General features: G+C 53.9%; 1 protein-coding gene and 1 long non-coding RNA gene across 3 annotated transcripts in view; one reads left to right on the top strand and one right to left on the bottom strand.

The window, feature by feature from the left end:
* The window catches only part of SDK1 (sidekick cell adhesion molecule 1), an 882012-nt gene that overhangs the window by 84811 nt on the left and 769625 nt on the right, over window positions 1-27576 (bottom strand). For both annotated transcript variants that reach the window (XM_078440087.2, XM_078440088.2), the window contains exons 24-29: window positions 26661-26811; window positions 25820-26057; window positions 18518-18633; window positions 17079-17268; window positions 14514-14612; window positions 47-241 (exon numbers count right to left, since the gene is read on the bottom strand). In XM_078440087.2, coding sequence (XP_078296213.2) covers window positions 47-241; window positions 14514-14612; window positions 17079-17268; window positions 18518-18633; window positions 25820-26057; window positions 26661-26811 — 989 coding nt within the window. The remainder of the gene's footprint in view (window positions 1-46; window positions 242-14513; window positions 14613-17078; window positions 17269-18517; window positions 18634-25819; window positions 26058-26660; window positions 26812-27576) is intronic.
* On the top strand, window positions 21551-26968 carry LOC132689664 (uncharacterized). The gene is made up of 3 exons (XR_009615099.3): window positions 21551-21830; window positions 25289-25457; window positions 26605-26968. It is a non-coding gene; the product is annotated as an uncharacterized LOC132689664 (long non-coding RNA).

Here is a 27576-nt window from a genome sequence, read left to right as displayed (position 1 = left end):
TCCCTGCTGTGGCACCAGGACAGCAGATTCGGGTCTCAGGCCTTACCTCTCTTCTCAGTGGTGATGACGGTGGCCTCCAGCGGCTCCCCCCAGCCCTGCCTCGTCTTGGCCGACAGCCGAAAGATGTAGGCCGACTCTGGGGCCAGCTCCGTGGCCGTGAACTGCCTCACCGTGGCGCCCACCTCCACCGTGGTGAACGTGTTGGGGCTGCTGCTGGCCAGGCGGTAGGCGATCTGGTAGCCTGCGGGTGGGGCAGGAGGGCCACCCGTCAGTCACGCAGGCTCGCGGGGACCCCGCTTTCCCGCCACCCCACCACCCCGCCACCACCCTGCTTTGTCTCTCCTGCTTCCTTCCTCCTCGGCCAGCATCTGACTGGTAGATGTGGTGACACGTGGAGCCCCTGAGCGCTGGGCCCCATGACTCTCTTCCCCCGCTTCTGCCCTCCGCCACCTGCCCCTCCCCTCGCAGGCCAAGGGCCGTGCCTCCTAGAAAGTTCTTTCAAAGGCGCCCTTCTCACATCAGTGACTCGTCACCCTCCCTGCCGCCCGCCCCTCCTCTGTGCCTCCCGCCCCAGGAAGTGCCAGCACCCCACCCCTGGGCTAGGGGCTCCACCGCACGGAACTCTCCTGGCCGGGGGGCAGCGGGCTTCAGCAGCTCTGAACGTCTCCTAAAGTTCCCGGTTATCAAGGGATTGTGGTCGATCTGATGTTATTAATGATCACACCTCCCAACCAGGCTGCGCCGGGACTGCCTCCACACGTCCGAAGAGGCCACCTGTCGGACCCGGCCGGGGACCCCGCGCGCCCTGCCTTCTCTCGGGCACCGACGACTGCGCATCCGTCTGCACTGGCGAAAACCAGAACCGGCGGGCGGGGCGCAGGGCAAAGCCCTCCTGGCAGTCGGGGGCGGGGGGCGGGCAGCCAGCAGAGCCCAACCCTGTGCCCGCCAGCCCTGCCTTCCCTGGCCTCCCGAGGGTGGCGCGGCCGCCAGCGACAAGGCCGCGGTACTTGCACAAGACTGCCCGCCTCTCCGCGAGAGACACCCTTCCGCCTTTGTCTTCCTTCTGGCACCTTCTTTGGCTCCACTGGAGACCGAGCTTACCGGCATCTTCCCGGTTCCCGCACTCGGTCTTCTGTGAAACCACACAAGGAGCCACTCTCGGGCGGCCACATGTGAGGGGGGGACAACTCTGTGTGATCAGCCAGAGAGTGCCCCTAGCATGAGGCCCCTGACCACGGCTGGCCACAATCGTCAGCACACACATTGGGGGACAGCACCCCCCCTGCCCTCTTCCCCCTGCCATTCACAGGCCTGGTATCTGCAGGGCCTGGAGCTCGGGCCCCTGACTGGCTGTCACGGCTGCGGCTCTGCCTCCGATGGCGCCTTCTCCTCGCCGTGACAACCAGCTGTCCCCAGCTGCCCCGGTGGCCTCCGGGCTCTGGCCAGGGTGTTCTGCTAGACGCCTGTCCTTTCCCATTCAGTGACCGACAACCCAGAGGGGCCGAGCCCCCCTTGTCCGTGCCCTGTGCCCCCTTTCTCTCCCTCACACGGTGTAGGTGGGGAGCCTGGGGTTCGGGTGCTGTGGGAGCCTGGTCCCTGTCCTTTTGAGTCTCCTAGGCACCTAGTATCCTGAGGGTGAGGGCACCGTGGTCACTGCAGCCCCCTCATGGGGCTCTCCTGCTGACCTCCTGGCAGCCTTGCCCCTCCGAGCCCTCGCGAGGGCCACAATAGGTAGCCTTCGTACGCTCGCTGGGTCACGAAGCAGTACAGCTCAGACGGGGTAAGTGGTCCGCCTGAGGTCACACAGCAAGTGACCAGAGGGGGTGGGACTGGAGCCCTGAGTCTGTCTGGCTCAGCCCACGCTTTCCACTGAGTCGTATACTGTTTCTGTGAATAGAAAACCTCCACCTCGACCTTCCAGCAAAGGGAGAGCGTCCCCTTGCCAAATCCTGGCTACTCGAGAGTGCGCATCCCGAGCGCCGGCAACACATGAGCGTGTCTCCAAGGGAAAACAGCGTGCCGCGGCGTGACGAGCACGTGCTCTGGGAGCACACCTGCCTGGGCTGTGGTCCCGGCCCTGGGAAGTCTGTGCTGTGCGACTGCGAACCAGTACGGTGCCCCCTCTGGATCTCAGTCTGTTAGGCGACGTGGGGCGGGGCGGGGGTGGGCGGGTGCTGTCCGGGTTGCCCTTTGGTGCATGCTGCATACTGAGCCGGGCACAGAGTGGGCACCGAGCGCGGCCCCTCCGTTACCCAACGGCCCCTGCTTCCTGGGCCGGGACTGTGCATCTAGGGCCTGCGTCTCTGGCTTGCTGCCTTGTGGCTGGAACTCGTCCTCCTATCTTGGAATTAACATTCATCTAGGAAAACTCCGAGCGTTAAGCTGCCTTTTTTTTTTTTTTTAAACGAAGGCATTAAAATGTTATATTGAAACATTTTGTCATTACTCTTCGGGTTGTATTCTACTCAACACGGCTCACGAATAACACAGGAGTGCAAGGAAGCACTTTCGAGACAGTCACCTCCCACCCAGGCCCCAGCTGGCAGGTCCCCTCTGCCGGCTCCTCGTGTGTCTTTCCGGTGAGAATCTGAGAGCACGGAGACACGAGCCCTGCCTTGCTAACGAGAGCGCACGCGGTAGTGCAGGGCGCATCCGGGCTCGCGCCCGGCCTTCCTCGGTGGCACCTCTGTGGTTGGCACGTGCTCTGTCAGAGGTCTGGTCCTTCCAAGGTTTTCTCGTCTGTTTGTGGTTCTTCTAATACGCATGCCTGACGGTCACGATTTCCACGAGGTCAGTCCCTGGTTCTTCCTAGACTCACGGACCCCGTGGACGGTGGTGAGGTCAGCACACCTTCCCCTCTGGCCTGCGGGCCACGCGGCGTCTTTCAGTTACGGTACCGCTTTGGTTTCTCTTCCGGTCTTGACCCTCACCCACTGCTATGAGAGTTATGTAAATCAAGGCTCTTACAGCTCCTCTAACCTCGGTATGTCCCCTTCTGGCTTTTGTGAGTCGCGTTCTCATTTTTATCTTGTGGGGATTTGCAGCGGAACTACGGGTGAACAGCAAATTTAAAGCGGCATGCAGGGTAGATCAAAGCTTGGGAGGAAACCAGACGCCGTTCCAAGGCAGCGCTGCCCGCGCGGGGACACGCTTCACGTACAGAGGCTGATGTGAACCTCGAGTGAGACCGGGGTCAGCCAGGGGCCTTGGTGACGACGCCTTCTTCCACCTGACCACTGGAGGAGAGTGTGCGCCCAGCACAAAAAGCACCTGACCGATGTCATTAATGTACGCGTATTCCTAAACTAGAGAGAGAAACTAAGGGAAGGAGGGTATCTTCCAAAGACAAACTGAGCTCGACAGTGAAGCACAGAGGCCACGCTGGCAGCCACAGACATTACGCATAAGAACACGATCAAACATAATGTTTTCAAAACCTCCAATATCCCTGCTGGTGATGAAGAGCCACCAGCCCTCCTCGAAGAAACAAAAACTAACTCTGCATTAAAAGCAGGCTTGGGCCCTGTCCAGGTACACACTGGATTTCTGTGTAGGATGAGCTGGACAGCTTTCGTCTCGACGGCGTGAGAACACAGGCCTGCACCTGAGAGAGTAAGGAGTGGACATGACCCCCTCGCACACGCTCTCCCAGCATCCGTATCCAGAGCGGGCAGATACCTGGCCATGGACGCACACGTCTTGGGAGACTCCCCAGGCGGCCCGGAGCCCAAGGCTGCCCTCATCCGCAGCGGCGGCCTTCACTCTGCACGTGACATCTCGGATGTCCGGAGGTCCCGAGCCAGGCTTCAACCCCAACACGACTCCCGGCTCCTCATGTCCAGCCGCTGGAGCAGAGCAGCACAGGTCACCCCCAAGATGCCGTTTCTGCATACTGATTACTTTGGGTTAAAGTTACCCAGGAATAGCCAGTGCGAGAAGGACACTGTGACCCTCCTCTCTCCCCCTGAGAGCAGGAAAGAAGTCTCCCATGGGGAAGGTGCCCTCCCCACAGCAGGAGGAAGAGAGGCCCCCTTATCCCGGACGCGGGCAGTCTAGGGCTAGATGGCCGCATGAATAAATCTTGTTCTTCACTAATTTAGTAGCCCAAGCCCAAACCCTGTGGTCTTGTCAATTCTTCACAAATTTATTGTTTCTTCGTCTCAAAGGCATTAAAAACTGCCGCTTTGGTCACATTTGAGCCTCTGATCTTTGGGGCTCGTACACATATAAAATTAAATGTTTCTCCTGTTTCATCTGTCTTTTTAAAGAATTTTTTAATGTTTTATTTGATAATTTTGAGACAGACAGAGACAGAGCACAAGCAGGGGTGGCGCAGAGAGAGAGAGGGAGACATAGAATCCGAGGCAGGCTCCAGGCTCTAAGCTGTCCGCACAGAGCCCGACGTGGGGCTTGAACTCACAGACTGTGAGATCATGACCCGAGTCGAAGTCAGATGCTCAAGTGACGGAGCCTCCCAGGGGCCCCTCCTGTTCATCTTCCTTATGTCAATTTAATTCTTGGACCAGCTGTAGAGCCCAGAAGGGAAGAAGGGAGAAGTCTTCGCCCCTACGCTATGAATAAAGAAAACAATTAGCCCCCACTTACTAGGGCCAGTGTATTTCAGGCACAGGACACGTGTCACATCACAGCGGTCAGTGTTACCCCCGGGGGCGGGAGGGGGCACAGGAGCAGAGGACGGAGCTGGGCCTTCAGCGTTAGAGCCACATTCTGCCCGGGAGGCCCTGCTGTTTCTCCTAGCTCCCTGCTCTAAAATGGTATAATTCTGGTGACTGGAAGAAAACGGAGACGAATGGAAAACAATCTGGTCACTCTACAGGTCACCTGCAAGGTGACTGTGACAATCTGGTCACCTGCAAGGTGACTGTGAGGGACCGGGGGAAACCGCAAGGCGTTCTGGACAGCGAGAGGCTGACCCCCGTGCCCGGGCAGGGGGGAGGTGATGCCAGCAGAGCGGAGAGGCAGAGACTTCCAGGGCCACGGCTCCTCCAGAGAGGAAGAGTTGTTTCAGAAAGCAGCCAGAAAAACCGGGGTTGTGTGCAAAAGCCCCCAGGTGCCTGCGTCGGGAACGAGGTCAGGGCGGTGCCTCAAGTCCCTGGCAGCAGGGCCCGGGGTCAGAGCGGCCGCGAGGTCCGGGGGGAGCGCGACAACCCACCGGGAGCCACCCTGGCCCGGCCGCAGGCGGAGCCCCGAGGATGGGTAGAGCGTGCGACGGGATGGTCGGCAGGTGACACAAGGACCAGGACTCTCCGGATGTCACGTTCCACGGGCGGCGGTGGGCACAGAGCTGGCTAAGCAGGGCAGATGCCAGAGGGACGCCCGGGGGCTCTGCGCACACAAGACACTGTCTATTCCCTGGGTGCCGCGGCCTGAGTCCTGAGGGGCCTGGTCGGCTCCAGCCTGGCCTGGAGCGAAGAGCTTTTTCGGGAGGCGAGCCCAGGAAACACGGGGAGCGGACGGCAAGCACGATGAGGCAGTCGCCTTGCGGGTCCCCAAGGCTCTGCCTAATGGGAGGCATGGAGAGGGCTGCTGCGTGTTCCCCCCAACTCCCAGCGGTCACAGGCTGAGGGCTGCTGGCGGGCAAGTCCCCCCCAGAGGCCCCTTCCCAGGGCAGAGGGTGCAGCCCGGTGGGGCCCCCGGCAGCTAAGGCCTGGGCTGCTGGCTGGCGGCGGGTGGGAGAGCCTGGGCTCTGAGGGCCGACCACGCCCAAGGCATCTGCGACAAGGCGACCTTGCCGCCCAGAGGTCACTGATCTCAGGGACCGCTTCTGGCCATCATCCTTCTATGCATAGGGACTTGAAACAGAACTGATTTTTCTCCAAATGCAGGCTTTTTATTTGTGTCTCCTCGCCACATCCCGAAAGCCTCATTTCTTTTTTTCCCTTCAGAAACTCAAGCTTTAGTGGCTGCGTAATATTCCCCCTTGTGGGCCGGCCGCTGGAGGCGCTACCAGGACTGACTGGGACGGGGGGGGGGGGGGTGTCCGTGGCGGGACTGCCCTGGGCTCCTCTGCCACTGAAGCACGGAGGCGACGATGCCCCCCTTCCCACCGCCATAGCGACGACTCTGGCGCATCGCGTGCGAACCGCAAGGCACAGCGTTGCCACCCGTGTGCAACTGCAGGACACGTGGGCTGGTCTGTCTGTCTGGGACCCAGCTCCTATGCGAGCCACTGGGGAAAACCCCCAGCCCTCGGGTTACATCCGTCCTTTCCCCTTATTCGCCCTGAAACTGGGCTCATACCCTCTCGTCCCCATTCTGTGGCCTGGTGAACTGAAGACTGACACCTGTGTCTTATGCTGAAGTGTCCTGAAAACGTCCTAGACTCAAGGGACACTAGAAGAGAGCCTTCTGTGCAGAAACGGCGAGAGGAAGCGGCTGAGCATCCGTTCTTGCGTTTGCGGAGAATAACGAGCTAGAGTGCTGCGGGATGAGAGCTTTCGGTAGGAAAGGCTCGTTCTGTAATTACAGCTGCAGCGAGGTCAGAAACATCAGTGTGTTGAGTGTCACCGTGCAAGGGCAGAAGGCTGCGGTGGGTGTGAGGAAAAGAACAGAGGAGCCGGATCAGTAGTAGGACTGAAACGCGGCCCGAGCAAAGTCTGATTTTTAAAGTGCTGGGTGAAAAAGAATACAGGCATCCAGAGGGGCAAGGCCAAGTACGAGCCACACTGATCCAAGGCTAAGATGAAAACCGCAGCATGAGAGACGCCTGGGAGGTCTCTGATTATGCCCAGAAGGCGGAGAAAACAACGTGCATCTAGAAAATCACAATCAGAAGAGGGCGTGTGCCTCATGCTCCAGACAAGTTCTAGAAGCATCAGCTGCGCGAGACGCAAGAGGAGGTTCTAAGATGCTGCTGTCGCTGGGAGCCTCCTGGGGGATCTCAGCCGCCTCGCTCGGACGGGGTGACTGCAGGCTGACACCCGGAGCCCCCTGTGGGACTTGCGTGTCACATGGCTGGTGGTCACAGGCTTCCCGGGCAAGCGAAAGGGACCAGTCTGAGAGTCGCCTGCTCAGTGACACATCCCTGGGCCCCGGGAGGCACCCTGCCCAGAGGCCGCGTGGCTTGTTGGTTTTACGGCTTACCCGTGAGGGCTGGGGGCAGACAAATGCAACCGTGATCAAAACTATGTATTTGCAAACACGGATTATGCTCACTGGCGCTCCTCTCAGCAGAGCCCTCGCACACCCTTCTGTACTAAGCTGAAGGTAAATGTTAGGCCCTCGGTCGGCAGGTGGAGGTGGGGGAGGGCGCCGGGGTGCCTGGTGGGGGGGGGGGGCAGACCCCGTGGGTTTAAAGAGCACACGCGTCACGTTGGCTTCATGGCATTTAAGGGAGCGCGGAGCCAGCGAGGGAGGGTGGCCGTGCCCAGGGTGGCTCTCGCCGCATCCCCCGAAGGCAGGCTCTAAATGCTAAAAGCTCTCCATGGTAAAATATTTACGCAAATAAGCAAGCGTTTTTCCCTGTAGGCGCCCGGTGGTGTTTCGTGCCGTTAATCTTTTTTGGAAATGCAAGAACACGTTTTGCTACAGATTACAAGAGCGCGGGCTGCCGCGGAGGCTCTGTAGTCGGAGGGCCGCGCCACCGGAGCGTGAGCATTGATTCAAGGTCTCTGGGAGCCAGGCCTGCAGAAAGCCGTTTCCCTTTCTCTCCCTTCAACACCAAGCCGGACCTTTAGGAACTGTTTTCTCATCTTCCCCACAGCACCTGCAAGTTGGTGCGCTAGCTGTAATGATATCCAGGCGACGGGTTGCCCAGACAACATTTGTTACCGTTCAGCTGAAGGCCATTCCGACGGAAGAGGCTCGAACGTGGTGTTTTTCTGCACGAAGGGGGGACGAGGCACCGCCTGGCCGTTCGTCCGCTTTGCCGCGGTTGGGATGCTCAAAGCATTTAAACACGATCCTCTCCTTACCTGGACTTTTGTGACCGTTAGTGACCCCCAGGGCCCCGGGGTCACAATGCCGACTTCTGAATGTACTTTAGGAACACCGTGTAGCCTGACTCCAACCTGCCTTTCCTGATTCTTCTCCCTGTCTTGTCAGCACGAGACCTCTGCTCCTCCGACCAGGGCAGAGGAGAGCAATGATGTGCCTCCCGCTGGCGAGCACCAGGTAGACGCTGGTGTGGGGGGATGGCTTGGGTGCCTGGAAGACACCCTCTGGCCCAGGAGACGTGATGAAATACCGAACAGCCACGCGTTCGAGCTGACATGTGTCGGGTGTTTACTACATGGCAGGCGCTGTCCTAAGTTCTTCACGCACAACTCACTCAACGCTAGGAGGGTGAGTGCTAGTCCTATTTGAGGGATGGGGAAACTGAGGCACAGACAGGCTCAGGAACGTGTGCAAGCTTACCCACGCGGCCACTCGGCCTGTCCGGAGCACAGTGCTTACAACACAGGGGAGAGTAAAGCAAGCAGCCCGTGATCCCCGAGCTTATGGCGCAGACCACAGCCGGCTGGGGACGCAGGGGAGGGTGAGTCACGCCCGCCTGGGGCTGTCTGAGAAGCTTCCTGAAAACAGTTGGCTGAGACAGATCCCGAGAGACCGTGTTGGTTCGTGTTGCTGTTCGGCCTTTCCTCGCGCTGGGTCTTGTCCTCTGCGGCCTGAAGAGGCCGAGCCCCGTCAACCCTCCCACGTGTCCCAGTCCTGCCACCACGTCCCCGGTGGACACGGGGACCAGGGAGCGCTTCCTGAGCACATTTCACATGACACGCCTGCAAGTCCTGGCTGGGAGGAGTCCTGCCACTCGGAGTGAGGGACAGACGGAGAGACAACAGCCCTGGGGAGGACCAGGTGAACGCCGACCCCAGCCTGTGGGGCCACGTGATGGCACCGGCTTCACCCACCACGGAAACGGCAGACGACTGGAAGACGCACACGTTTGCGGTCTGTGAACGTCTCTGTGCCCAAAGTTAAAAGATCAAGTATGTGGCAGATAATACTGTTAACGATCGTGCTGGCTGGTATTTACTGGGTTAAGTTGTCTGACCCCGTGTCGTGGCACTAACACAGCAGGGCCAGGCCTCCGAGCCAGACCGGACTTCAGGGTCTGGGCTCTCGCTCGGCCATTTGGTACTTAGATTTGGCCAAAGTGTCCGGCACGGAAAAGCCAGTGAGGAGAGGGTTAATCCCCCAGAGAAAAATGGTCAAAGGGGATGTTAGGGGCTGAATGGCAATCCCCCCAAATTCTTAGGTTACAGTTCTAACCCTGAGCACCTCCAACGTGACTGTATTTGAGGACAGGGTCTTTATTTTATTTTTGAGGACAAGGTCTTTAAAGAGAGGATTAAGGTAAAATGAGGTCACTAGGGTGGGCCCTGATCTGGAGTGACAGGTGCCTTTACAAGAAGGGGTCAGGGGGACGACGAGGTGAGGACACCAGGAGGAGACGCCGTCTGCACGCCCAGGAGAGAGGCCCCAGGACCAACTGGCCCTGCCCAATGCCTGGGTCTCTCACTTCCAGCCCCCAGAGTTGACAGAAAATAGATTTCTGTTGTTCTGTGGCTCTCGATGGGAGCCCCAGCAAACTAGTACAGAACATAAGCTGGGGATTCCCAAAAGGAATAAAAAAAAAAAAAAAAAAAAAAAACCCTGACGGCTAATAAACTGTGAAAATGACCCCCATATAAATGTTACATTTTAGCTATTAAACTGGCCAGTATATAGAAACATTAACGTAGATGTTGGTGAGGGTGGAGTGACACGGGAGCCTGTGTGAGGGGCACTGATGAACGGTGCTTCTGGACGGAGAGTGAAGTACAGGTGAAGAACCTTCGAGATGTTCTAGCACCTTCTCCGGGTCATTCTGCTTCTGGCCCGTACCCTCGGAGACCATCGGAAACGCTGTGGAAATTGACCTCTAAAGACGTCACTTACACCTGTTGTTTACGATTGCTCAATTTGGGAGAAGGTCCCTGTTTTTAAAAGTTTCAATTGCTGGGGCGCCTGGGTGGCTCAGTCGGTTGAGCGCCGACTTCGGCTCAGGTCACGATCTCGCGGTCCGTGAGTTCGAGCCCCGCATCGGGCCCCTGTGCTGACAGCTCAGAGCCCGGAGCCTGTTTCAGATTCTGTGTCTCCCTCTCTCTGACCCTCCCCCATTCATGCTCTGTCTCTCTCTGTCTCAAAAATAAATAAGCGTTAAAAAAAAAATTAAAAAAAAAAAAAAGTTTCAATTGCAACGTATCTGCACGTAAACATTGCGTCATCCGAATGCGCGTGTTCTCGCTGCGGACCCCCCAACGGTACTGGAGTATCTAGTGTCTGCTTCCGGCAGTGGGGTCGACCTGATGTCCCGAAAAACCTTCCTGCGAGGACAAATTGATAAACATGACGTCAAGAAAAGAAAACCTTCTAAGTGCGTGGCTGAACCAGCAAGCAAGAAGGAGAAATTACAGAGATGGAAAAGAAAAGCCCAGGCCCGCAAGGATGGGCACGCACATCTGGCGTTGAGGAAGCCACTGGGGAAACCCAACGTAAAACCACAACAAGCCACCACGTGAAGTCTTCCGGAATGGCAGAACATTTAGACTCTGAGGCTGTCGAGCGTTGGCACGGATGTGGATGGCGGCGGGGGTGCTGGTGGGGGTACAAACTGGTGTCACTGCCTAGGAGAATGGTCTGGCGTCATGGGCGTCACCGTGCAGAGCTTGGAAGGTGCAAGCTCTGTGGCCCAGCGAGGCCGTTCCCGGGGGGGGGGGGGGGTGCCCCGGGGAACACTCCCACGCACGCGCCAGGAGGGGAGCGCCAGGCACCCGTGTGTTGCAGACATGCCGGGGGCACTGCGACCGTCCCGGCCGGGGGATGGCCGGGCAAGCTGCTGTGCGCGCGCGTGGACAGCCAGTGTATTTGTGACGTGGGAAGGAGAGCAAGGTTGCAGAAAAACCTGTCATCGGAGTTTGTATGAAATCTAAAGACATGCAGAACTAGTATTAGATTTTTAGGCTTAACTTCAGCTCTGGGGAAATCACGTGGGAAACCACCGGGGAGATCAACACAAAATCCCAGAGGGGGCCTGGCGGGCTCGCCATCTCACACTGGGCAGCAGGGATGCGTGTTAGTTTACTGCCGTCACGACGTAAACGCGCTAGAACAAAGAGGTTCCTGTGTAACCATGAACGATTTCATAATAAAAATATCAGAACAGCGACCGGAGGAAACAAAGATACTCACACTGTTTCGGGGTGGTGGAATTGTGGGTGATTCTCATTTTTTTCCTGTTCCTTTTTAAAATTTTTTTTTTTTTTTTAAAGTTTATAGGGAATGTGCCATTTTTGTTTTCGAGTTGTCCTTTTTTGCCATGAATATTTCAAGCATACAGGAAATACCGGAAATGCTATCGAGCAGACACTCATATATTCATCAAGCCAACTGGACATATTGAGATTCTTGCCAAATTGGACTGTTTGTTTTCACATTAGACGGGAGATGAGGCAGAAAGAGTTGAAGCCGTCCGGCGGCCCTACTGGATGTTCTTCCTCAGCGTAACCCCTGTCGCAGCTCAGGGTATGTTCCTGCCCACGTGTTCACACCTTCCTGTACGCGTGTACCCGTAAATGACGGAAAATAACATTTACACAGTTTCTGAAGGTGCAGGAATGTTCTCAGGCTGCACATATCCTCCCGCGACTTCTTTTTTCCCTGAACAAATGTTTCTGAGACTCACTTGTATTGACTTGTGTAATTTCGTTCATCATTTTAACTGCTGCCGTGTTTTCTGCTGGGTGAATATCCCAAAATAGACCTTTTTATGGTCTTACTGATGGACACTCGGGTGTCTGGTTCTTGGTTTCCCCTGTTATTCAAAGCGATGTTCAAAGCCAGGAGTGTCCCCGACCGTTTCTCCTTGGGTCCCGGTGTGAGACGTCCGCCGGGGTTTAAGAGCTGACGGGCTCCCGGGAGGCAGAGCGCAGATGTGTTCACCTCGCCAAGACGTTCCCGGATTCTTCTCCAGAGAGGCTGTGCCGGTTCACATTCCAAACAATTGCACGTGAGTGTGTCTGCTTCCCCACATCTCTGCCTCGCCTGGGTGGTACCACACTTTCTATGGCTCTCCATCTGAATAATGTAAGATTCTATTCCGTCATGGTCTGAATTCTCCTTTTCCAAGTGCTCTTTCAATCAGAGGAACAGACGTTAGACAGACCCTTAAAAATAAGTGACAAGATTTTACTTTTGGACGGCGAGACTCATGTGATTGTGGTCGGTGCAGGAAGGCAGGGACGGGCGTGGAGAGAACATGCAGGTACAGGTGACATCGAATGTGACGGGAAAGGCAGAGAAGGGGCAGGGGTCTTCCCTGGCAGAGGACCAGCAAGCACAGGGCCAGAACCTCCCCAAAGAGGAGCCCGGATGAGCAGTTCAAAGCCACGGCTACGAAATCAGAGCGCGCGTCTGTCTGCGCTAAGAGAGAAACACACATGAAACGCTTACTGGCCTCCCCTCTGTCTCCCGTGGGGTCCTCCTGTCAGAATGATTCTTATCAGTCCACGATGGCTACAGCGAGTGCGGAGGTGGGCGCAGAATTAGCACCAGCCTTGGGACTGGAGCACGGGCGGAGGGCAGAGCCGAGGGGGGCTGCCAGGCCCAGGGCCGTGGGGCCTCCCTCCCCCAGCAGGCAGGGGGGGCTCTGCTTCTTGGAGACTCCGGGTACTGTGACAGGTCGGAATTCATACTTTGTGCTCCAGACATGTCTCCTGTCTCACGGCAGGCTGGGGACGTCCCCTGGGTGATCGGATACGCTCCATCCGGAAGAGGCAGCAGTCTGGGCCCTGTGTGGAGGGCTCCAGAAAGCCTCTGCCGTAGCCTACGCCCTGCACACCACCCTCCGCCCCAGGTCTGGAGCTCCAGGCGCAGGGCCCAACAGGTGTCTGAGATCCCATCTCGTCCGGACTGGATCCGAAACACATACTTCAACAGGGGCTTCTTCGTCTGCTCACTGTGATTTGAGTAGCAAGAACCTGTAGTTCCCAAGGTCACCCAATTCAGAAATACCGTGCTCATAGCAAAACGCCCCATCTAGTGACTCCAGGCACCGCACAAGGAAGAGTCAGACAGAGGAGGGCCACAGCCTTTCTGCAGGCGACTGAGGTATGCCCCAGGCCCCGTATTCATGAAACAAGAACTCAATAAATATCTGCCTCTCCCTTTAGTTATTACCTAAAAGACAAATCTGATATGTCACTTTGCTGCTCCCAAGTCCTTGGGTGACTCACTACTGGCCTCAGCACACATGAAAAAAAAAGTTTTTTAATGAAGTGAACCCTTCTTTGAACCAAATCTTAGAATCCTAATGTCAGAAGCAGGTAGACGTGGTGAATTTTGCTACCTGTCTGTAAGCTCAGGTTTATGATCTGACCACCCAGCACAGAAACTGACACATTTGGGGGTCTGCCCCACGTTGGGATTAGGGACGCACCCGATCAGAGGGCTGGCCCGGGTCTGGAGATCATACTGTGCCTTTCGATGCCTGATTTCACGCATCAAGGCCTAGGAGCACCCCCTGCCTGGTGCAGCCGGCCATCCCCAGCAGTCCCCAGCCCGGCCCACATCTCCAGGCCTGGGTCTGTCTACGCAACCAGAGGCACAAGACATTCCGTCTGGCTGAGTGGATGACCCTCTTCCCTTCCTCCAGGGCTCCGGAAGCCACTTCTTTGCAAGATCCAGTTCCAAAGCGGCCTTCCGTCCACCGAGAGCCCCTCGCCCCGGGAAGACGTGCTTTGGGGCATTTCTCGAATCTGTGTCCCATCACCTATCATGTTGCACTGCATTTGGGCCTCTCCCCGGTGCTGCCCTGGGCACCTCACATCTTGAGGACGGGCGTATCTTATTCACTCCTTACTGCCCACCACGGACACGATGCCAGGCATATAGGAGGCCCTTAATTCGTCATGGCGAGAACGTGAATAAATAAAGGGACTGATGATTTTTTTAAAAATACAACTTGTTGCCTTGGGGGAACAAGGAAAAATTAAGGCTTTTCATCAATGTTATCAGAGTTGCCCCGCTAAAAGTTAAAAGCAAACAAATTTCCGGGGGACGAGGGCACACACAATTCATTCCGGAAACTTCTTCAAAGGATTAGGCGCAAGCCCTGCAGCAGGGGATGTTTCCTGGAACTTGGGAGCAAAGGCCAGGCCTCTGGCTCCCGTGAAAAATGAGCCTGTTGTATCCCAAACACACACGGAAACAGCCTCGTGGCTTCGGAGCTGAAGGAAAGGCCAATTACACACGGTACCGTTGTGGACCGCGAACGAAAGGAAGAGGTTCTGGGTGAACAACGTGGAAATTCCCATCTGCAAGGAAACCTCAGCGCTCAGCTCACAGAGCAGCCGAGGGTCCCACGTTTCTCAGCGCGGAAAACGCGCGGCCACGGCGGGCAGGACTTTGTTTTTTTCCCCAGCCTCTTTGATGTGTAAAAAAACCAGATGAAGTCACTCCAACTGCTGTTTCCCTCTGAGCTACGACCCGGTACATCGCGGCCGCTCCCTCACCCAGGATGATGCCATTGGGCTCCTCTGGCGGCTGCCACACGATCCGCACGGACGTGAGTCTCACTTCAGGAAACACGAGCCTCACGGGTGGGCCTGGGGCTGCAGGGAAGAAGGGAGACCGTGAGCCAGGTGCCGCTACGGTGCTACATGGGTACGTGGCGAGGTTGCGCGCGACTCTGTGGGGCAGCAGGGCGGCTCTGATCACGGACGGGACGCTCTGAACCTACGACTGACTTTTGCAAACTAGCTCGCTCTGCGTGGCCCCCTAATGGCTCTGAGAAAACAGCTCATTTTGAATCCAGCTCATCTGCTTTCCAAGTTCCGGAAGAAGTGCTCACAAACCGTGCTGGGCGTCCCCTGAGCGTAAGACCTGCTCCCAGCAGGTCAAGCTGAGGGTCGAGGTTTTGGCAGTCTGGCCCGAATACGGTCTGGGGCTCGACACCCGCTAGCAGGGGCTGGATAAACCAGGTGGCCTCAAGTCCCTCCCAACTGACAAAGTAACATGTTGACAAACACTGATCTTTCTCTTACGCACACCACCCCCTCCTGCACCGTCCTAGAAAACGAAGAGTTGAGACGCACAAGCACATGTAATTCTTCGCTGCATCATGACTGTGGCGCCGTTTACTAACAGGGTCATAGCCCGCGTAAGATACATTTACTTAAACGGACGGGCGAGGAAGTGCGTGGCCTGTACCAGAACTTCTGGTTGGAACTTAACTGATTGATTCCCAGGTAAGAGGCCATGGGCACAGAACTATCGATACAACAGGATGATGTGTGTTACAGTCACGCGGGGCTGTGGGGTTCTGCCTCTGCCTATGAAGCTGAGAAGAGCATTTAAGATTTTAAACCTGTGTTCAAAAATTTTTTTATTGTTTATTTTTGAGATAGACAGAGAGAGAGAGAGAGAGAGAGAGAGAGAGAGAGAGAGAGAGGGGGAGGGGCAGAGAGAGAGGGGGACACAGAATCCGAACAGGCTCCAGGCTCCGAGCTGTCAGCACAGGGCCCGACACGGGGCTCGAACTTACTAGCTGAGCCGAAGTCGGACGCTTAACCGAATGCACTACCCAGGCGTCCCTAAACTTGTGTTTAAATAAACCTGTGTTTGGGAACACCTGGGCAGCTCAGTCGGTTAAGAATCCGACCCTTGATTTGGGCTCAGGTCATGATCTCACAGTATGGGGGTTCAATCTCTGCATTGGGCTCTGTGCCAACAGCTCAGCCTGGAGCCTGCTTGGGATTCTCTGTCTCTCTCTGCCCCGCCCCAGCTTGTGCTTCCCCCCACCCCCCTCAAAATAAATAAATAAGCTTAAAAAACATTAAAAAAAATGAACCTATGTTTGGCAAAATAAACATAAGAAGGAGGCTAAGGGCTCACAGGCCAGGGCCAATTCATACATATGCAAATTCTGACGTCAGCCTTGGTGGCACGGATCCCCTGTGCTGTCCCCAAGGCAGGTCACATAGATCACACTGAAATGAGGGGATAGAAAACATGCTTAAATTCAGACTCTGAGAGAAGGAGAATCATTCCTTGACTTCCAACCTATACTCTCGCAAGCAGCACCTGTAACTGACCGAGTCGTGAGGCCCATTTTCTCATATGCCCCTTTTACTTTTCGTCTCTGTGACTCGGGGCGCCCTGGCTTCTCCTGTCACGCCCCAGCCCCCCAAGACTCCGCGTCCAGGATGGGATAAGCATGACAGTGAGCCGAGCTCCTTCCTGTCGTCAGCTGAAGCCCGATGCCCACCCTGTCCCCCTGCAGGACAGGAAGCCTCCGGCTCAGCAGCCCGAGCGCCGTGGGGGCTCATTTAGTGACTTCAGCAGACACGTGGATGAAAACCTACAGCTGGTCCAATTCCGTGAGAAGCTTCTGATCCCTGAGGTGAGTTTTTGGGGGGGGGGGGGAGGAGATTGGTGTTTTCCCCCAGAACACCCTCCCCCGCCGAACATTTGCCACAGTCAGCTTAACAATAAAAATGTAAAAGAGATAACCTTTAAGTGTTTGACATCTGCAAAGTGGAAAACCATATTTACTGATGATTTAGACTTCCATAAAAACAGAGCCGTCAAGAAGCGCGCGCTGTTCCCGCCTGGAGGCAGGCGTGCCGCCCCCCCCCCCCACCCCCCACCCCGGAGCCTGGGAAGAGCTCTACCCAGAAACTTCTGGCAGCCTCTTGGCACGCCACGCAGGGTCTCCTGGAGCTGGGGGCGCCGCGAGGGCGGGGGCGCCCAGGTTGGGCTCGGAGTCCTTCCCCAGATTTGTGCACACGGCCCCGGGGAGAAGCGGCCGAGGGTTTTACGGCCCCAGCCCACCCGGCCTTTACCGCACCGCCTGCTGCCAAGTTATGGCTGAAATTCACACAGCTTCATAATTAGGCTGTAAAAATTCACTCCGGGCTGAAATTGGCCATATAAACAGTGACTGAAAAACAATTCTGTTTTGTTTTTCTCAACTGAAAAAAAGGCAAGGAGGAAAAAAAAAAAGGGGATCTGAAAATTAAGTTACAAACGACAAGCATCCAAACTGTTCGGGCCGTGGGAGCACCCGGCGACCGTACCGTCATCCTTGGTCCGCTCCAGGAGGAGGGGAGAGCTGGGGACTCCGTTCCCGATGCGGGTGAACGCCAGCACCTGGAGCTCGTACAGCACAAACTTCCGGAGACCCGTCAGCAGCGCCGACTGCGTGTGGTTCCCGCGCACGACGTGGCTGCGGGGCTCGGGATCCAGCTCCTTGGCCCGGAACAGGATCTGGAGCATCAGCACACACGTGCACGGTCATGAGGGCGCGCGGTGCCAGGAAGGGGTCTCAGGGGCCCCGGGGCTCCCAACCCCAAGGCAAGGACCAGGCGACCGTTGCCTCCCCTAGGACGGCCGCGTTTTGGCTTGTGGACCCAGTTTCCACGCGCGGTGTTCCGTGGGGGCGAGCGGCCCGAGACGCGCTTTGTGAGATCTGGGGCACACGGCGGGAGCCACAGCAGCCACAGCCACTGAAACGAGGGCTCGGTCATGAACACAGAGACGTTCTGCTTCCTCCAGGAGCCTGCACCCCACTCCGTGTCCCAGCTTATTGGGAAACTGGGCTCTTGCCTCAGGAGAGTTGCTGCAGTCTGCCTGAACCCCAGGCCGCAGCTCCCCCGGGGCTAGGTCCTGCTGCCCCCACACAGACTCAGCACCCTGGGACGCTGCCCTCCACGGCCCCGCCTGCTCCTGCCCATTTCCTAAGTCCTTCCTCAGAGCTCACCCTTCTGGAACTGGCCCCTCAGTGACCGGAAAGCCACAGAAGATGGGGATCCCCAGGGAGCAGAGTGAATAGAGGACAGCAAGCTCTTTTCTCCAGGACCCAGGTATGTGGTGTGGAGCGTGGCTCACTGGACCCACTCCAGGGGAACGCCACGTCCCGTGGGGCCTGAGGGAGCAGTCAGGGCTCCCTGGAAGGGAGACGCGGGAACAGGTGGGGAAAGACAGAGACTAGGGATTGAAATCACGGGACACCCGCAGGCGACAGGCAGAAGTCTGCAGCTGGCCACGTCTGGGGGAATTCATCCTGCTGCCTGGGGGAGGTGACGGAACAGAACACAAGTGAGTGTGAGACTACACACCCAGCAAGGCTCCCAGGGAGGCTGGAAGGCGGTCAGCCCCTCGCCCCGACTTCCCGGGGTACTGGTGTGCAGGCACGCGTGCACGTAGCTAAGGACAGGGACCTGACACGCACACCCTAGAAAACACCGGCTTCCGTCCCATACCTAACCTCAGAGGCAGCTACGATGACGACTCCCATTTCACAAGCCTGGAAGCAGAGGTTCAAGGCTAAGTAGGTGGCTACTGTGTGTGCCTTGCTTTAGTCTATGGTAAGAGGTCACGGCCACACCGAATCCCCAGAGGGTTTAGATAAGACACCAGACAGGAATGTCACAAAACAGGCCAAAGCTCCCTGGTTTAGGGGAGTGGCATGCAGTCCCATGACAACTTACGCGAGGACGGTCACCTGAACGCGTACCTTGTAGCCCAGGATGAGCCCGTTCTGGTCCTGTTCCGGTACCGAAGCCCATGTCAGTAAAATCTGGGTCGAGCTCACAGCCTCGGCGGACACATTTTCAGGCGCGGCTGAAGGAACTGCCAGGGGTGAGTTAAACAGGTTGGTACCGAAAATCTAAAGCTTCTATAAATAAAGGCCCAACTTTTACCCAAACAATCAAGTTGTCCTTGAAAGAGCAACGAATTCTGAGCCTTTTGGAGTGATCAGATTAAGCCTGCAGAGATATAACAGAAATGTAAATCTCTTTAATATTAGCAACAAATTCCACAGATCCGGGGTATTTAGGTGCTCAATTTTACCCGAATCCGCCCAGCAAGACAATATGCTTGGGCTGTTTTCATATTAACTTGGGGGAGCTACAGGCTTTTCTCTCCAGGGGGAAATCCTCACTTCCAGACCCCGGTTCAGTGATACCTGTAAATGCGGTATTTTGTGAGGGCGGCAGGGGTGCTGGAGAGAGCAGGTGACATTACCATGCACATGACAGGGAGGGGAGGGAAGATCGCCCATTTGCTCAGTGCACCTCCTGTGCTACGGGGTCTTCGGATCCACACTCACATCTAGGAGCCCACGAACCCAGTGAGGCAGGGGTGAGCAGCCCCGTGCTGCAGGTGGGCAAACCAGGGCTGGAGAGCATGCCATCCAGTCCAGTCAGGTGAGTGCTTTTTACAAAGGGATGGGCCTCCGGAGGCAAGCTGTGCAAATCTTACCCGTGCACCTGCAGGATCAAGTTTGACTCTCTCCTGTTTACGGAAGTCACCGAACTAATTCTATTTATTTATTAATATTTTAGACAGAGAGGGAGAGCGTGCTTGCGCGAGCAGGGCAGGGGTGGGGAGGGAGACAGACAGACAGAAAGTGAGAGAGAGAAAGAATCCCAGGCAGTCTCACATACAGCCCAACACGGAGCTCGATCCCATGACTGTGGGAACGTGACCCAAGCAGAAATCGAGTTGGACGCTTCACCGACCGAACCACCCAGGCCCCCATCACTGGGAGCCCCATCACTGAACTAATTTTGTCCTATATGTTTCCAGTGGTTCAGAAAGAATGTGTATTGAGACAACCATCAAACTTTAAAAGGCGAGTCTTTATTTTCTAGATAATCTCTTGGCTTTGATAATTTTCTCGTGGACCCATTTAAACCGTATTCAGATGGGAAAGGCAGGTCTAGGGTCCCCCAGCAAGGTCATGGCAGCATTCAGGACCACAGTGTCACCGGATCCACATCCCACCAGGATCCACTCCGCCGTTTAGTTACAAAGTATCTGAGTATCTTAAAGTTGGTAAAAATAAACAAGTAACTAATCTTACCCTTTCTCTATTTTGAGGCAGCTTCAACTCCCTTTCCAACCTGCCATCTTGAGTTTGGGGACAGTCCTAGAAATTCTTTTTCATTAAAAACAATCCCGATTACAATGCTTCTTTTCTCCTTCATTTGCTCCCTCTCCTCCACAGGATTTCTCACTGCTCAGTCTTGATTTTTAGGGCCTCATTTATCCTTATAATATATCATCATAAATCATAAGATGTCATGAAACCAGTCAGATCGTACTTCAAAATCGGAAACGTCATTTAAATGTGGTTCAAAATGTTCCGCTCCGTGCTTCCCACACCGGCTCTCAGCATGCCTGTGGCCACACCGTATGTAAGTGCCCACGTGTGGCCACCCTCACGAGGCATGGTCTCAAGTTTATTCTCCCCCTCAGCTCCCTCCGCTCCCTCCCTGCCCATCAGGTGCACTCCACCACTGGGCTTTGCGACCCACACCCCCTCCTACCCACCCTCGAGGGCTGAGCGGTGCCTGGCAGGGTCTGTTCTCAGAAGGGGTGGATTTCTCTGTTGGGAGGGCACGTGTTCAAATTCGGCAGGACCAGGGAAGGCAAGACATCAAGATGTTGCAACAGGGGCTGGGGGGCGGGGGGCTGCCTGTCAGAGGTGAGGGGCTGCCTCCGGCAGGAGGTTCTGGAAGTGCCATTCAGAGGTGGAGGTGCCAAGCTCCAAAGATCCAGCAACACTGGAAGAGAATGTGCAGGTTGGGAGGGCCAATATCCAAACACTGTACTCTTGCGGGGAGGGATCGGCCTAAGAGGGGCTCTGAGGACCCCACTCTTCCACCATGAAGAGTGTCTGAGGTCTGGGGGTGCTGGGTGGCTTAGTCAGTTAAGCATCCGACTGTGGCTCACGTCACGATCTCATGACTCGTGGGTTCGAGCCCCGTGTCATGCTCTGTGCTGATAGCTCAGAACCCGGAACCTGCTTCGGATTCTCTGCCTCCCTCCCTCCCTTTCTCTCTCTGCCCCTCCCTTGCTCACTCTCTCTCTCTCTCTCCCTCAAAAAAATAAAATAAATGTGAAAAAAATTTTAAAAAGTGTCTGAAATCTGAATCATCACATCTTGAAATGAAGATCAAAAACCCTATTATTCAATTTGTGATGAAGGCACCTTCTGAACCCAAACTCTTCTAACTGAACAAACATCCCATTAAAAACTAAAAAATAATTTTCTGTAAGCCAGAACCCTCAAAAGAAGAATGTGGTAGCATAAAGCAACGCTTAGGTTGTGAGAACAATTCTTACTCTAGATCAAAAACTTTCTCAACAAGTGAACCACAAATGTGGCAATACCGAAACTGATCCGGTTGTTGCCGGGGGCTGCTTGTGCTTCTCCGTGATACGTACACACATGTGTTGTTGTTTTTTGCCAACCAAGACAAAAAACAAATCTGTTATGCCTTTTTTTTTGATACAAAATCTGTAGCCCGGTATTACCTGAAACATAGAAATCCCTACAAAAATAAACAACATCGCTCAAGAAAGTCTACTCAGAGTTACCGGGTAGGAGGTGACACAGATGGTCTGAAGAGGACAGAGCGAGAAGAAAACATCTGGAGTGAGTTTACGCAGATGCTGACAGCCTCAGCATTCTACTCACTATCGTGAAGGTAGCTTTGCAGCAGCTGAACAGAGTTTTACAAAAATATAGTCTCACTTCAGCAGTTTTGACATTGGTTCACTTTGTCTTTTTGAGAGTGTTCTTTGGAAATGTAACAAAACAATATTATTTTCCATTTTTATTACATTTCATTCATCTTCACGTATCATTTGTACTTTTCTGAACAGAATCCTTGAAAAGTAATTTAGCTGAGTGTAAAACTTGAGGTTAAGTTACTTTCTCTTAGCTCCTTCAGGATTGTTATTATTCCATGATTCCACTGCCTTCTGGCCTCCACTGTCCTTGAGAAGTCGGCTTCAAATCGTCTTGCCTTCTGCAGGTAAGATGCCTTCACTCCAAACATTTTTAAGATTTTCCCTTTGGCTTTCAGGCTTTACACTTGCAGCATAATGCATTTTGGTGTGGACATATTTTATTCTGCTCAGGATGCATATTTCTTCAGTCTGATAAAATATCAGTTCTGAACCTTCTCAGCCGTTATCTCCACATATTTCCTCACTCTCTTCTCCTCCCTCCTTCCCCTCTGAGTCATATTAGATATATGTCAGACACTGTCATTTTATTCTTTATGCCTTTTAACCTATCATGTTTTCAACCTCTGTGTCTCTGTGCTGTATTTTATTTACTCGTTAGAGTTACAGTTATAGATTACTCATATCTAGCTTTCGGTTTGAGAATTCTCTCTTTAGCAGTGTCTAAACTGCTTTTCACCTCAATTGTAGTGTTTCATTTTCAGTGGCTGTGTCCTTTTTTTTTCCTTAAAAAGTGCTTTAAAAATGGCATTTTATCTTTAAAGTTTTAATGCTTTCTTTTCACAGTTTAAGACTTTAATATTTATTCCACCTTTATTGAGATATAACTGATATACAACATTGCATAAGACTAATGGGTGCAACATGTCAATTTGTGATATTTATTGCAGAGAGATTACCACCATAACATTAGCTAATACCTCCTTCGGTCAAATAACTATTGTTCCTTTTTGGTGGTGAGAACATTTAAGATGTATTCTCTTAGCAACTTTGTTTTTTGTTTTACAAAAATTTTTTAATGTTGGTTTATTTTTGAGAGAGAGAGAGAGTGTGTGCAAGTGGGGGAGGGACAAGAGAGGGGGACAGAGGATCTGAAGCAGGCTCTGCACGGGCAGCAACAAGCACCTAGTGTGGAGCTCGAACCCACAAGCTAGGCATAACCTGAGCCAAAGTTGGATGCTCAAACAACTGAGCCACCCGGGTGCACCTCTTAGCAACTTTAAAGTAGTATTATTAACTATAATCACTATGCTGTACATAAGATTGCTTAGACTTTATTCATCTTGCAACTGTAAGCCTTCCATAATTTTAAACATACTTATTACATATTCTCTTTCATACTAGTATGTACTTTAAAGTAATCAGGTCCTGTTTCCTTCCTTCCTTCCTTCCTCCCTCCTTCCTGCCTTCCTTTCCTCCCTTCGTTCCTCCCTCCTTACTTTCCTCCCTCCTCCCTTCCCTCCCTCCTTTCCTTCCTTCCTTCCTTCCTTCCTTCCTTCCTTCCCTTCCTTCCTCCCTCCTTCCTCCCTCCCTCCTTCCCTTCCTTCCTCCCTCCTTCCTTTCCTCCCTCCTCCCTCCCTTCCTTCCTTCCTTCCCTCCTTCCCTTCCTTTCCTCCCTTCCTTCCTCCCTCCTCCCTCCCTTCCTTCGTTCCCTCCCTCCCTCCCTCCTTCCTTTCCTCCCTCCTCCCTCCCTTCCCTCCCTCCTTCCCTCCCTCCTTTCCTTCCTTCCTTCCTTCCTTCCTTCCTTCCGTCGTTCCTCCCTCCCTCCCTCCCTCCCTCCCTCCCTCCCTTACTAAAAAGGATCTCATTATTACACACGACAGAGTATTCCCTTGTGTGTTTGGCAAAAATTGTGAATTCATCTTTTTCATCTTTTAAAAGTTGTTTTTTATCTGGGACAATTTGGCTGTGACAGTATCTCTCCATAGACGTTTCCTTCTTTGGTTGCCCAGAAAGTCTGGCCCAGGACCACGTTTCTTTCTTTCTTTTTCTTTTTTCACTTTTTGTCTAAAAAAAAATTTTGTTCTGTTTTTGAGGCCAGTGAAATAGCTTATTAGGTTATCACACGTAACGTTTCAGGAGGAGTGGATCACTGTCCCCCCGGGGTAAGAAGCTGGTCAGTGAGGATGTTCCTCAGGGCCTTCCGATGACATACTAAGTGTACCGTCTCTGAACCGTGCTTATTTTTTAATAACAGCGCTTGTGATTGTCCATCTTGATTTTAGATTTTATTTTAGCCACCAGCAACTCACTGCGGTTTTCATCTTCATTTCCCTGGCAGTGAATAACACTGAACATCCTTTCGCGTGCTTAACTGACCATTTGTATGTCTTCTTGGGAACAATGGATATTCAGATCCTTTGTACAGTTATTAATTGGGGTATCTTTTCGTTTGGAGTTGTAAGAGTTTTTATGTGTACATCAGGGATATAAGTCTCTTATCTAATGTATGATCTGCAAATATCTTCTACGATTGGGGGACTGTTTTCTTTTTTTAACTCTCTTCATGGTAGTCTTTGAAGCACAAAGCTTTTAATGTTAATGAAGTCAAAGTGTTCTTTCGTTGCTTGTGATCTTGGTGTCTGGAAGCAAGTTTTACATTAATTTCTTTTCTACAAGTCTCCGGGACAGTGTAAAGGCGGAGCCCCAACCTGAGTCGGGCATGGGACCTAGAGTTACCTCGCTTCTTCCCATTCGGCGTCCAGGTAGACAGGTAGAGGCGGACGAACTTCCTCGGGCAGAGCTTTTAGTCTCTTCTTTCAAACATGGTACAGTGTTGAGGAGCCTTGTCTGTAGGCAAGTGTCTCGCTTCCAGCCCCCCGCCTCGCAGAGACTCACGGTTGAACCTCCTTTTCCTGGATGGGCACCATGTCCTGAGTCCTGCAACTCCCAGGATGGATGTCCCCTCCCCGTGCCAGCCCCCCGGGGCAGCCACCGCACCAGCTCACCACCTAATGCTTCCGTCCCTTCGTGTCTCTGACACATGGGGATTTCCCCTGTTTTTCTTATGAGGACAACCAATAAATTCAAAATCCCCCCTAATTACACTTTGTCCACAATTTTCTAGTTAGTCACGGTGACGCGGTTTGTTTTTTTTTTTTCTAATATTTTCTTGGTCTGCCTGTTACTGGAGCTAGAACAGTCCCTTAGAATGTTTCAAGTTCTCTTCTTTGTCACAAAGACTCAGACAGTGAATAGAGCTTTTTAAAAATCCATGTGATCAGACAGCCACAAGCTGAGCATACAGTCTCAATCTTTTATTGCTAACGTAATAAAACCTACAGCCGAAAAGAAAGCCAGGAAGGCATCTGAGGCAGCCCCGGCTGTTCTGGCAAACCCCTCTTTAAATGTCGGTCCTCTTGGAAGAGGAACGATACGTTTCCACCCGTTCAGGAGAGAACCTAGCCGTTTCAGACCAGGTGGAAGGAGCTGGTCTGTATCACCATACCCTTTCAATAGGACAGTAGCCCTTTTTTGGGACTCCATAATCTCAAACTGGGCCAGCGAGGGTCCCCAAAACCACAGGTCAGCCCACGAAGCCCAGAAGGTTCAGGGAACACACTGGTCCTTACCAGACCGCAGTCCACATTTTTGCCTGTTGACCCCAGACACTTCTCCCTTCCTCCCTGGCAACCGGCGGCAACCCCGAGCCAGGTGGCTCTGCGCAGAGAAGTGCGTACCATTTCTGGAAAGATTCTAAGGGTCAGGCATGCCCGTTCTTCACTCTTTCTTCTCCCTCTGGTAGCTGGGCACAGATGACAATTAGTCTTACGGCACAGCAGAGCCTGGGTCCTTGAATCGCCTCGAAGAGAGCCACCCCCTGAACAGGAACGGTCCTACTTGGTGGCAGCTGAAAAGTGGACTTCTATTGTGTTAAAGCCACTGAACCTTCGAGGGGCTCTTTGTCAGTGCAGGTGAGACTATCTTAACACACCCACATACTACTTTGTCAAGAGGAGGTCCTGAGGGCCTTGCGCTATAAAGATCTCCCTTAGGAACTCTGTACACTCTTGCTTCTTATCCCTGATGGCGAGAACCGTGCCTCACTTCGCAAATAATACCATGAATCCAGCCCCTGGTAAAATCCGTCATTAATTTCAGATTAGTGGCATTCACTCTAATGACGTTCTACTTAAGTCACGGTCGCGGTTGACCTGATTACTGGGTTAGGAGAGTGTGGACGTAGACGCAGGTGGGGACAGAGCCAACGAGACGCGATGACCGGGGACACGGGTGGGGGCTGAGCCCCGGGGCGGGAAGAGCCCCCCCACCTCACCTGACTCGCGCGTGCGGCCCCGCACCGCCTCGCTCCAGGGCCCGGCGCCGATGGCGTTGAACGCCTGCATCTGGAGCTCGTACTCCGTCCACTCCTCCAGCCCCTCGATGGTGAACTCCCTCTCCAGCCGGTCGTTGATGACCTGTGCCAGTGCCTGGGGCCGGAGGTCGGGGCGCCAGTACTTAATCCTGTAGCCCACCGACTCGGGGTTCCCGTTGTACTGGGAGTCGGGCAGGGGCTGCAAACGAACGACACCCGGGGTGAGCCGGCGTCTCCGAACTGCCACCTGTCAAGGCCGCCAAGCCTGGGCCTGTCTTACGAGGCCAATTCCTTGGAAAATATTTCCCGCGGGGAACACGCTTGGGACCTTTACCGCGTTTTGTCCCCCCAGAACTTTTCTTCCGTTAATTAAATGAAACCCTATCAGTAACTTTGGCCGGACGTAATTTCTTTTAATACATCTTGGCTTAATTTCGTGGGGGAAACGTTCTGAATAGATATCAGGCTGGCTCCCTTACAAACATTGAGTATTGGCTTCATGTTGACCCAGCTTAAGGACTTACAGGTCCAGCTTATGGCACCACTGGTTTCCCTCCCCCAGAGAATATTCCTCAGTTCCGAGAAGCCAGTGAGTGTTGCTGCTAATTAACTAACAGGGTCGCCGGGGCTGGTCTGTGACCCAAGCCCAACGGGAAAACGCAATACTTTTTGGTTTCGCCGAGAGGTTAGCTGTGACTGGGACAAAGCCGTGGCCGACGCATCACTAAGCTCTGGTTTCACGCTAGGTCCTGGACACTGGAGATGACCGTCCCTGCAGCCAACTTCCGGCCCCCCAACTCACCACCCAGCGGAGCCGCAGGCTGGTCTCGCTAGCAGTCCGCACGGTGATGCTGGTCGGAGCCACGTCCGGGGGCGCCTGCAGGGTCTGGATGACCCGGGAGGACTGGCTGAAGGGGCTGGCACCGACGATGTTCACCTGCCTCATTCGAAATCTAGAGGCAAATGGCAAAAGGCAATGTGGAAAGACAGACAGAACAAAAAAACCCACAACGTTCTCGGAAGGTGCAGGCGTGTGTCCCTCCGTGTCATCAAGGCTGCCGCTCAAGGGCACCTTCTTTCCACCCGGTTTCATTAAAAATGCAAATTGCATATCTGGTCCTTTTCCCCAAAAACCTCCAAAGAATGGTAAATTCATTGAAACTCAGAGATGCTACATTCCCGAGTGCAGCATAATGGAACGGGTTTCACGGCCAGAAATCTGTGTCGTCAGATGCCACTGGCTGATTCGAGTTTGGGGTAAGGACAGGGGGTTGGGGTTCAAAGAAGCAGTTGACAGAACTGGAGTGTCAGGATGTCACTACCAAATGGTGGCCTCGAGAGTCTGGTGTCTTTTCACCAGAACGGATGCCCACACCCCATTCTCTGTCGGCTCAGGAGAGGTGCACTGGCCCCAGAATCCACACCCCAGGACCCGAACCCCATTGGCAATTGGGACCCGAGGCAAATCAGACTTGTCTCCATTTCCTTACCTATAAAAGGAGGGTGGGGGCGGATGTGCGTTAAAGCTTGGTTGGGCTAATGTTTTCAGTTCTCTGTTATTTGTATGTAGATTACTTGGAGTGAACTTTTGTCCAATAAATGTACCCTGAGCAAACACGCATCTATTACAGAGTCTGGAATAGGACACGGACAGGGGTCTCTAATCACAGTTTCTGGCCTTCGAAGCAATTGTACAACTGACATCAATTGCACATGGA

Source organism: Panthera onca, chromosome E3, assembly GCF_046562875.1.
Source record: "Panthera onca isolate mPanOnc1 chromosome E3, mPanOnc1 haplotype 2, whole genome shotgun sequence".
Lineage (NCBI taxonomy): Eukaryota > Metazoa > Chordata > Mammalia > Carnivora > Felidae > Panthera > Panthera onca.
The sequence above is the reverse complement of the archived record's forward strand: the minus strand, read 5'-3'. Positions and strand labels throughout refer to the sequence as shown.